Here is an 11,843-nt window from a genome sequence, read left to right on the forward strand (position 1 = left end):
AGTCAGTTTGAGGGCAATGAATGCAAAAAACTTCTGAAAAATGTGGACGTTCTGCACCAACTGGTTGAGACAAATTCAGTTCATCAAACCTTCAGTATTATTGAAGCATTCAAATGTTTCAACCTGGTTGTGGAAGCTTGCTTTGGTTTCATCCTTCAGCCGGACTTTGATGAAAAAATTGAAGCCTTCAAGAGGAGCTATCTCATGATACCTGGTGCAAGTGTGACTCCCAAAGTTCACACGGTCTTCCACCACATTACGGATTTCATAAGTCGCAAAGGATCCCCCTTTGGACCCTATAGTGAGTAATCAGTTGAAACAGCGCATCAAGATTTTCACCAGCATTGGTCCAGATATAAGAGAGACAAAAATCATCCGGAGTACAAGGAAAAATTGTTGAACTGCTTGATTGATCTGAATAGTAAGCATCTTTAAAGAGTTGTTCACAAAAACTATTTATGAGAAGTTTTCAGAGTTAAATCTTTTTTCACTGTTGTGAACAAACACTATTTATACGAAATTTTCAGAGGTAAATTGCTTTCCTTTTATGAAAGCTGTTGCCATTAGAGTCCTTCATATATGTCATGCTAGAAACTACAATATAGTAGTTATGTGACAGAAATTATCTAAAATATTTTTGAAAAAATGAACTTTGAGGAAGAAATCAAAATTCATATTTATGTTATGTGATAACATCTCTGAAAACAGTTTGAGAGAAAATTGTTTCAAAAGGTTTTTCAGACATTATTTTTATCTCTGAATAGTTTTTATTTGTAAATAAAGAACTCATGAATATTCTGTAGCTTATTTATTTTGTCTGCAGTTAGGTTATGTCATCAAGCATTAAATAGAAAAAGCTTCTCCATTATTTTGAAATGAAAATAAGAGAAAAAGGTGGTGGGGTGTAAAATATCATTAAATCTACACTAACTTCAGCTAATTATTTACAGAATGCTTATTTTTAAAGTTTCTGACTACATTTCTTGTCTTGAAATTTAAAATTGGTCTTTTTATATCAGAGCCTCTTATAAGGCCTACGTAAATATATAGACTTTGGTTTGCAGGAAAAACGTTTTGCCTCATAGTTCAAAAATGATAATGACAATCAAAAAAACCATTTTTACAAAAGTTGTTGCCCTTACCCTGAGGAGTTCAAATATTACAAAACCATTAGTATTGTCCCATTTTAAGTGTTCTAAAATGAAAAGATAAGTGGCGAAAGTACCAAAAAATGGTAAAATTTGAACTTTAAATGACTATATATCTTAAACTAGAGCATGAAACTGGCTGAAATTTTACATGAACATAGTTAAGGCAATGGTCTATAAGTGGAAAAATTTTCATTGAATTTTCTTGAGTGGTTCTGATTTTATAGCAGATTTTCCGCAGTTCTCAAAAGGGGCAAAAAACACAAAATTTTTGCATTAAAACTGAATTTTCTTCCGCGGATGTAATTAATTGATTTCAAAATTTGCATCACAGGATACCTGAATGTGTCAGCTATCACCCCATATAGGTGGTGTTCTCGGGTCAGCTAGGTTGGCACTATTGGTTTCCGTGATAACTGTGTGTATACTGGCCCATTGGTTTTAAAATATGTTATACCAAAAAAATACTATCAACATTTTCTTGTTCTGCTATAAGTATAATTTGTAATTCAAAAAAAATTTTTAGAGACTTTTATCATAATTTCGCGAAGGGTCTTCTGATACTTTTTGTTCAGAGCGCCAAAGATTTGTATGGTCCAGCCTTCACTGTGTACAATATACATGGCCCAGTACACTTAGATGTTGAATTTTCAGCCTCGTCGTTAAATGAAATTTTAGCATTCCCATTTGAAAATGTTATGAAAACAATAAAAAAAATGGTAAAAAATGTGAACAACCCAATTGCACAAGTAGCGAAATAGTTTTCAGAAACCGGATTTCAGAGATCAGTGCGCATTGCTGGATCTAAAATTTCAGTAAGAGAACGAGATTGTTTTTTTTTTTTTGAGAAAGAAATGAGAATATGCAATTGTGCGACGAAAGATCAACGATGATCATTTCCAGTGTGATACCTTTAAATTAGCAAAATGTGAAAACTTCTTTGTATCATCAGTAAATTCTAAGGAATTAAAAATATCAGTGATAAAAGATTTTAATAATTTAAACTTGCAGGGCCTTGGTAATGGAACAAGTAGAAAAACTAAATTTGCGGATACGAAAATCTAGCGCCTTATACAGCGCTTTACTACATAAATTTCCGAAAACAACGGAAACTGAGTTTTACAAGAAAACTCAGAGCATATTAAGAAATGCTCCAGCACGCAAGACGGCTGAACTAAAAAAATAATATATTGAAATAAATATTTAAGTTTTAATTAGTTTTTAATTGTATTGTACCTTCTAATATATGTGTATTGCATGTTTTTGAAATAAATACTTTTCATCTTTACAATATAAAGAACTCATCTGATATTTATTTTACATAAAACTAATTTAGTCCAAATGTTTTATCATTTTTGTAACCTTTTAAAGCAAATTAGACGTCTTCAAAATTACTGGTATGAGGTGTCTCGAAGACATCTGAATTCAGACGTCTAAAAGGTGTTAACGTAGTAGCCGTCTTTAAGATTACTAATTTGAGGTGTCTTGAAGACATCTAATATGTAGATGTCTCATAGGGGTTAATATTGAGATTTCTTTTAGATGGGATTTAGACACCGGTCTGAGACGTTGTTGAGATGTCTAATAGACATCTTGGTGCCCACTGGGTATACACAGCGCCTGAAAAAATGTGTAACCCACAGGATAAAAAGTTCTGTGATGTTTTTAAAATTTTATTTTAATCTTAAAGAAATTCTAAAAAATCCCAAGTTTATGAAAGTTCTAAGAAATTTAATGAGTTTTTTTTTCTTGGAAGTCGAAAAAAAAAATTAAACAGAATGTTGAGGAGTAAAATTAATTACATATGCAGGACTTTTAGAAAATCAATTTTTTTTTAGGATATCATTTCAGTGAAATTTTGTTAAGAGAATTCTTGATTTTAGACTTTTTTGTGAAAAAATTAATATATATATTACTCCAAAGCTTCACATTCCTTTTTGCCATGTGGATTTAATAGAAACAAAATAAGAAATATTAGGTTTATTAAGAGAACTTTTCAGCTTTTTGTAAAACTTATGTGTAAAAAATTTCGATTATCAAAAGAAATAAGCTGGTTAATGTAATTTTAGTCAAGTGTGTTTCTGACATTCGACCATTTTCAATAGAGGAAGATATTGGATTTAAAAAAATTTTAAGTGCAATTTCAGTCGGAACGGAAATGCTTTTGTCAATGACGTTCTTCTCTCTGCATGAATTTTCTCATCATGCTTATAGTGAAGCCGATAAAAATAAGGGGGTAAAGTGTTTTTTTTTATATTCTCAGGTATTGATAACAGCCAGTGATAGTGCAAAGAAAGTTTAAGACAAAGATTTTTGATAATATCACTGCCTATAACCGATACCAGCATATGTTTACAAATGCTGCAACTTTCCATTTGATATTTAAATCGTCTTACATTTTTAAACATGAACTGCAAACTTGCAACTGTAATTTTACCTAAAACTTTTAAGCACTGTAGCTAAGATAATGACAAAAAGCAAATGAGTAAGAAACTCTGAACAATTTAAATATCATGGTAGCTACTGGAAAAGCGCAATGATGCTATTTATAATACTTCTTAGTATTGGAAAAATAGATAACACTAAATTTTTCACAGGTTGAACAGTCAGTGTTGTCAATGCTACCAAATTCGTCATCTGAACGCTCATTTTTAATACTGGAAAAACACTGGACAATAGAAAACATTTTTAGATATTTCTTTGAGGCGGTTTTTTTTTTTTTTCTGCGATAAATGAAGTTAATTTTTTACCGGGAATTCTGTTATCAAATTTGTATTTCCAAAGAAAAGAAATGGATTTTAATTGCAATTTATTTTTCAACTTAACCTTTCGGATGTATAAAAATACTTTTGCATTTGTCCAATCAAAATTTATGAGTACGTTATTAAAATTATTAAAAACTATATGGGAAAAACCATTTTTCTACTTCACAAATTTTCACGTTTGAGTTCTTTTCATCGTGGTGCTAAATATACTTCTGACAATATACATGCGAAAAACCACCGTTGTTAGGCACAATCGATGTGTTTCCAAATTTTTTAACTTTAAAGACAACTGAATTCTTTTAATCAGAACTCTCAATTTTTTTAAAGAAGAAAAAGTGGCAACTGTGGGCCTTTCCCTGTTGCCTTTAATTGTTAATCTTTGAATGGTTCTTGATTGTGCGGATCAGACAAAACATTGTGCACTTTTTAGTATTTCTCAAAAAATCTGAATTCGAGTTGCAGGAATAAAAACTCATAGTTTTCTTTTATATGTGGTCCTAAGTATTTATGTAATTAGGTATACTTATATATTTTTCTGTTATTTCTGTAGTAAAATGTTCACTAAGATATACTGTGCAATATTTAGCTACTCTTTTTTTTTTTTTCTAAAGAATGAGCTCTGGTTCATGTTTAAATCAAACTTTGGCAGGTATTACATTCGACCTATTAACTGTGCTAGGTATTGATCTTTTCTGCTTTGTTATCTTTCTTTTTATCTTTGAAGACATGGTATTAAGGTTTAATTGTATTTTACCTCAGAAAAAAGCTGCTTTGTTGAAAAAACCAAAGTTGTTGAAATGGAACCTGCAGAAGAAAAATTGTTAAGTGCTTGGGAAGATGTGAGAACCTTTAAAGAAAAGTTTTACAGCTGTTGATAAAACTAGCACTGGTGTATACTTGCTCTTTTTATTTTTTTTATTTTTTTTTGTTTAAAGGCTAACAATTGTACCTTACCAGAGGACTTAAAGCAATTTTACAGAACAATGAATGGAATGGCAATACAATGGAGTGCTAAACTAGGTGGTATGTTATAAATAATATTTAGATATCTCTAGGCAAAAGTCAACTAAATTATAGAGATCACCAGGTTTTAAGTTATTAGAAACTATGATCGAAAACCCTTAAAGAGTTTCTAAAAAAGAAAAAGTAAAAAAAGAAAATGTTCTAAGTAACAATTTTGAAATTTTGAATAAAGATAATTATAAAGTTGATCCTAAAACCAATAAAAAAAATACATTATTCTTGAAAAAGCTATTTTTAAAAAATGCTATTTTGAGAATTAGAAAAAATCTAGTATTTGACAAAACATCCAGAGGTTTGTGGAGAAAGAAAGTATCAAAGGTAACTCATACAGTGTAAAATGTTACAAAAATATACATGATTTTTTTTTTACTATAGCTCATTACAAATAACTGTTAACAAGGCTGAAGATCATTGAAGTATCATTAAAGTTTATAAAGGAATTTTCTGTTAAAAAAACCAGTTTATATTTATTCTTCTGAAGGAAAAACGTTTAGTATATTGAACAATTTGAGAAATCCATATCACATTTTTATTCTTTATAAAAGGTTGTTTATGAGTAGCTCTTTCAAAAGCTGAAACTAACAGCATTTAATTTTGTAATTATATATTTGTTATAACTATATGGATATAAATTAGAAGATAAATCTTCAATACTAGAGTAAGTTTAGTATATAGTACCTTCATAATAATTACATATTATATGTGTAATTAATTTGAAAGCTACTAAAAAGTCTGCTAAAAGTTTTTATTATGTAAAATAGTGTTGGGGTGGCGTCATTTGTTGAATACCATTTGTAGGACACCGACTCCCATCCCCTGTAGGTAATTTTGGCGACAAAAAAATATGAGGTAATTTTGAAAATATTTTTCAAATTCCTCTGAAAAGTTTGAAAATAGTAATACCTACAATAATGACATAAAACCAAATGTTTCAAAGTGAATCATTTTGAGTTTAAGCTTAAATCAGTTTGGTTCTAGAAAATCAGGTTTTGAAATCATTTTGTCAGTCAAACTATTTTACTGCTTTAAAATACTAAATTTTATATCAGTCTTACTATTTTACTGTTTAAAAATTTACTGCTTTCATCAAAACTCATAACCACAACTTGGCGTTTGACAGCTATTAAACACCAAGTTGTGGTAATAGTTTTCTAACTAAATGTTTAGCAGTAAACTATTAATCACCAAGATGGTGTTTAACAGAAAATTGTTAAACACTAAGTTGTGGTAATAAGTTTTGATGAAAGCAGTCAATTGTAACTTTTGGGTATGTAAGTTAAAAATTGATTAGATGTTGAGAGATCATCGGATATTGACATTTAGAGATAACATTGTGTTATTATTTTTAGGCCATGGAACTCCTGTTGGTGAAGTGAAGATAAATAGTATTGATGGTTTAACTGAGTTATCTCTTAAATCTATCAAAAGTACAGATGATCTAAAGCTAGAAGACATAGATGAAGATTTAGATGAAAGATGTGATGGCAGAGGTTTTTATTAGGTTTTAAAAGCTTTGTAAATTTAGTGATTGATTTCATGTCAGATTTATGTGATACCTATAGTTCTAAGTATATTGATGATTTTCAATGTATGATTTTTAGCGTGATTTTCTGAATACAGTTCTATAAAATTTATCAATCTTGATATTTTTTTTAAAGCATTGCATTTGATGTTATTTTTCTGTGATTTGATGTGAAGTCTTGTTATTTTTCTTTTATTTGGTGTTAAGTGTTGTTAGGGTGGTTAAGTTTAATTTCTTCAAAAAATTGTTGTTTACTTTTTTTTATGTGTGTGAAAAAGATTTTGTTTTTGTTAATATTTGTTATTTTATTTTTAGTTCAACGAAAACCTACATTTAAAGATAAATGCTTTGAAATATCATATGGAGAAGGAAAAGTTTGTCTGGTATATAAAAAAGGTTGAAAGTTTTCTTTCTCTTAAAAATTTTTAACAAAAAAAAAAAGATACCAATAGAAAATGTTTTCTAATCATCAAAATGGAAAGGAGGGGGTGGGCACTGTTCCCAATTCTTTTTTTTCCCAAAAAAATTATTTAAAAGCTGTAAAATTATGTAGTATAAACAACAATGAGAAGTTGTATTTTTTTATAACAATAGGATATTTGAGCAAATTGATTCTGTATAGAACTCACATTCTCTTATATCCATGGCATTATACATGTATCTTTTGTCATATATCATGAGGTGTAAACCTAGCTCTAAGGGTTATAATGGTTATCAAGTGTTTTAATGGTTTCTTATTTTTGATGGAGAAAAATTGCATAAAGACATGAACCAAATAAAGAACTCAGATTTTAAACAAAGATTTCTTTTTAATATATTTATCAGTTTTTACAAATTCATTTATAAAACTCATGACATGGGTTTTAAATAAATCTAAAGTCTCTATTTTATTTCTGTGGTGTGGTGCGACGACCACACAAAATAAAATTGTTACCCCTATTAAAAAGTTATTCCTTTTTTTGTATTTTTTTTTTTATCACTCACCAGTAATTATTGTAATTGCGTTCCTTCCTTTTCAAACATTCTAATACTCTTTAGGCACCTGTCAAAAGATTTGCTGCGCATCATCCGAGATTTGGTTTTTAGATCGCTCACTTAGATGGCATTACCTTTCGTCAACATTTCGGCAGTACATGCGTATGGCAGTTATTCATATGGGAATCAAAGGTTGGCAATATCTCTTCACTGATGTACATCTTAGTCCAGAAACAACAGTACGTTTTTCTTGAAATAGAAATAAAAAAAAATTTTGATGTAAAAGATCTCTTCTAAAATTCTAATCTATTTTTAGCAATGGTTCAGTTTGTTCATACCACACCGAATTCGTCTTTCAAATAAAACGATAAAATTTCCACCCCATACGAATGCAGTGGACTTCATTAAATTATTTAAAAATAAAAATTAAGATACAATTATCGGAGATAATCAACATTCGGAGTTAACGTTCGATAACGGAGTTAGCGTTCAATAGAACCTTATTTTAAATTTTTCATCGCTAAATTTAGCTTCAAAACAAAAACGTGAGGTGATGATTCAAATTGGATAGTCATACCTTCAATTGTTTATTAAAAGAAAAGCTTATTTTAACTATTATATTATTTACTAGTGATTTATTTTGTATATTTATTATTAGACATAGAGGAAAATTATATGTAATAAATGTAATTTATAAATATTGTTTTAGAAATTTTTTACGCTCTACATGTGTTCTTTATCGAACGCTTTATTTATTCAGATTCAGAAGTTATTTAGAAATTAAGTTTTAAGTTAAAATTTAAAATTAATTTTCCTTTAGTTAGTTTAGTTAACTTGTTATTATTACGGCGTGGTCAAAGATTGAATTGTGCGATGCTGAAAGATAAACGAAGGTTTAGAAATTTGACCATCTGTCCAATCACTTGTCACCCCTAATATTTAGTATAGGACTTTTAACTTTCTCTTTTGTTTTTTAGCTTCAATGGTATTACCAGTTAAATGATAGTGATCAATTAAAAGTAAAAATATTTTTTAAAAAGTATTTTAAAAAACTTACCAACGAAAGTGTCCAAATATGTCATCCTGCAATATTTTGTAAAACGTCAGGTGTTCGTCGATTTTTTTTGACCTTGTCCCATATAAAAATTATTTTCTCACTCGCTTTATGATAAATTATCGATCTCGTTGTTCTTTCCGATGCCCTTAAAACAAATGGCCTCCGATAATAAATAAGGGAGCTACAGCCGCCGAAAATCAAAAACGGCGTCCACTGGCGTGTTCCCTATGTTCGCACCCCACGTTTTTGAACGTCCGCCAGTGTTGGCCTATATGTTTTGTTTTTTTAAATAATATATTCTCTCAGTCGTTTTTTGACTTGAATGTATTTAAAATTTATAAAGACAAACAAAAAAAAATGATATCTAAAAAAATTTACACATTTGCATGGTTTACCCAACTAAAAATTTGGTTTTGATCCTGACTCATGTAATTTCACCAGCTCAAACTTTGTTGCACCTGCTCAATGACGTCATATCACCCGAAAAAATAAAGAAAAAAAAAATAGTGCTAAATTTAATTAACACATTTTGTATCAATATTGCAATTAATAGATAGGCTTAGGCTAGTCTAAAACTCTAGATGTTTTTATTTTACCTTTTAAAGAACAGATAGGTAGTTAATTAATTTTAAGATGTTCTTACCAGAATCAGAAGTGCATTGCACAACTGGGTTTTTCTTTTTAGACTTATTCTTAGGTTTAGCTGATGATATTGGCTTCCACAGGTTTTGAAACATACTCATTAGGATTGGCAAATAAATTTATACTGCTGTATTTTAAATGATAAAAGCATTAAAGAAATAACATAAAGATAATCAATAAATTTAAAATAAATTTACATTGCAAAAACTATTACTTTTTCTTTGTCTTTAGCTACCGTGGCATTAGGAACATTTTTTGATCCTCTTTCAGCCAAAAAAAAGAGTTTTTCAGCTTTTAGTGAAATTTGAAACCCGGACTCATCAAAGTTAAAATTGCGCCTGGGTTCATATAGGATATCTAGATAGTCTTTCTCTGCCAATTAGCTTCTAATACCTGCGAACCAGTTTAGTTACTTGTTGTGACGCATTACAATTTATCTCCAGGTTTTAACGACCCTGATCAACTAAATTGATAAGGTCTATCCTTGTTTTTTTTCCCCATCAAACATTTATCAGACAATAGACGGGACACAAGTGACATGATAGTGTCTTAGGTGATAGGATGAGCTCTCTTGTGAATTGATTATATAGTTAACTAACACTTGTTTCTCAGCTTGGGTCAAAAAAGTGTTGGGGCCCTTTTTTTTGATCATTTTGGTTTTCCAAATATCTTATCCTTCAAGCTTGTTCTAGGAATCCCATAATGCTTTGATGCACTAGTTGCACTTCTTCGACCGCTAAAATATAATAGTTAGATAAGTAAAAGCAAAATATGTCGCTACCACCTTGGCAATAAAAGCAAAATATGTAGCTACCGCCTTGGCAATAAGAACTTGTAGCAAAGGTTAGTAGATAGTGAAAGATTAATAGATAGTGACCTTCCGTAAATACAAATATAGTTTAAGCTTACCTCTTCACATCCGAAACACCCTCCGCTACATGTTCTTCAGTATACCCATCTCTAGTAGCCATTCTTGATAGTTACAATTTTTTTTTATTCATCTTTAAATTGATTGGTTGAAAAAAATATTTGAAATCTAAATAATAGCAGCAATTTTAAATTTATATTTAGTATTAAATATAAAATTTGTTTTAAAATTGTTTAAAACCTGTTCAGAAAGTAGAAAATAAATATCTATAATACTATTAACGAAAAAATTTAAAAAAATTTTTTTACGACAACGACAATTACTATTTAATTGATTTAATATGATTTAGTTTGAAGATATATTCAAATATATGTTTTAATATTTTCTGTAATTAATCTTAAAACAAAAAAAACAGTGTTGTATAATGATTTATAAAAAATTAAAATGACAATTATCAACGATGGTGACTACTAGCAAGTAGTTGTGGCGAAGACTGGCAAAGATTTAACTGCTTTTTACATGGCTACTTTTAAATAAAATTGAGCCATACGCGTATTGACTTATGTGTCACATTTAAATTTTACGATAAGGACAAAAAAAGTCAATTCTGTAAAAAAAAATTTTTGATGACTATTACTAGCAATTAAAGCATATTGCTTCCAGTGTTCATCACTACCACCCCACACCTTTCGAATTCATCCACTAGTTCTATATTTATAATATATTCCTGCATCCTAATAACACCCTGAAAAAGAACAAAAAAATAGATGTAACATTTTTTTTTGAGTGATTATCCAAAATTAGATTATAGATAACATGTTTTTTGAGTGATTATCCAAAAATAGATTATAGATAACATGTTTTTTTGAGTGATTATCCAAAAATAGATTATAGATAACATGTTTTTTGAGTGATTATCCAAAAATTTTTCTAAAATTTGTCATTAAGCATAAAGGATTTTTTTAGGACAGCTTTTTTTCTAAAAAATTCTGTGCCTTTATTTTTAAAGTTACACTAATCAATTATAAAGAGAACATCAAAGTTTTTTATAAATAGGGCTTCTGCGATTAGTTCTTTAGTGACTGAGTGGCAAAAACTAGGTCGCATGGCAAACACTGGGTGTTTTACCCTATGTTCGTTGTGAACCAAAAACTTTTTTCATCTAAACAGGTAAAAATATAACTAAAATAGAATAATCGACTTCAAAGATTTTCGTCCAAAAGATTTTAGCTTGCATTTGACATAAGTCAGACAAAAAAAAAAAGTTCCAAAACTGCTGATTATTACTCTGTTAATACTCTTTGATTGTTATGTCTAGTCATTATTCAGCATCAACTATTGCTGATGGGAAATTAGAGGCAGTTAAGTCAATTATATTACATTTTTGGTTAATAAATTGATGTTATAACATAAATTTTAAGTTTAAACTTAAAGTTGGTGGGAAAAGATTGAGAATATTTAATTTTATCACATTAATTTGAATAAGTGGTAAATACAGACGCATCATTTTGCTTAATGAAATACAGTGGTGGAAAGACGGCGAACAAGAGCACCAAGTTCTGGATGATTGAGACAAATCATTACCTGTCCAGCAGACTAGAAAACTGTCAAAATACTCTGTTACAAAACTTAGAGAATTATGGTTCAAAGATTGGAAATATATTTCAGCTGATGAGATTACAAACATTGAAATCGAGGAAGGCGTTAATCGTTTTCCACCATTTCAAATTTTACAATCTCTTGAAATTTATCGATTGGTTAAACCCACATCTTGGTACGCAGCAACCTTTGTTTTTTCCTCTTCGTTTAACATTCTTCCACATGGCATTGTAGTAATTTAATA

The 11,843-nt window shown here is 29.4% G+C and overlaps 1 protein-coding gene across 4 annotated transcripts; it reads left to right on the forward strand.

The window, feature by feature from the left end:
• Positions 1-4,087: 4,087 nt before the first annotated feature.
• LOC145187603 (tubulin polyglutamylase complex subunit 2-like) lies at positions 4,088-8,178 on the forward strand. Of its 4 annotated transcripts, none has more exons than XM_090070406.1 (8): positions 4,088-4,430; positions 4,525-4,592; positions 4,673-4,752; positions 4,849-4,933; positions 6,286-6,426; positions 6,774-6,854; positions 7,497-7,672; positions 7,750-8,178. In XM_090070406.1, exons 2-8 carry the CDS (start codon positions 4,526-4,528, stop codon positions 7,861-7,863), a joined length of 744 nt encoding a protein of 247 aa, XP_089926532.1. In that variant the 5' UTR covers positions 4,088-4,430; position 4,525; the 3' UTR covers positions 7,864-8,178. The 4 variants fall into 4 exon arrangements, 2 of the variants coding, with proteins under 2 accessions (XP_089926532.1, XP_089926523.1); XM_090070397.1 differs by having other exon boundaries at positions 4,090-4,430; positions 4,849-4,936; positions 7,750-8,177; XR_016446211.1 differs by lacking the exon at positions 7,750-8,178 and having other exon boundaries at positions 4,089-4,430; positions 6,286-6,437; positions 7,497-7,614.
• The last annotated feature ends 3,665 nt before the right edge of the window (positions 8,179-11,843 follow it).

The sequence above is a fragment of the Hydra viridissima genome, unplaced genomic scaffold (genome assembly GCF_058129835.1).
Source record: "Hydra viridissima isolate aposymbiotic clone 2 unplaced genomic scaffold, HvirCarnegie_v1 scaffold_1, whole genome shotgun sequence".
Taxonomy (NCBI): Eukaryota; Metazoa; Cnidaria; class Hydrozoa; order Anthoathecata; family Hydridae; genus Hydra; species Hydra viridissima.

Bases quoted from the DNA above. Each gene is read 5' to 3' on its own strand.
- LOC145187603 (XM_090070397.1), top strand. From the start codon at position 4,526: ATGAGCTCTGGTTCATGTTTAAATCAAACTTTGGCAGGTATTACATTC. The intron at 4,937-6,285 runs GTATGTTATAAA...TATTATTTTTAG, and splicing joins ATGGAGTGCTAAACTAGGTG to GCCATGGAACTCCTGTTGGT. The intron at 6,427-6,773 runs GTTTTTATTAGG...TTTTATTTTTAG, and splicing joins TGAAAGATGTGATGGCAGAG to TTCAACGAAAACCTACATTT.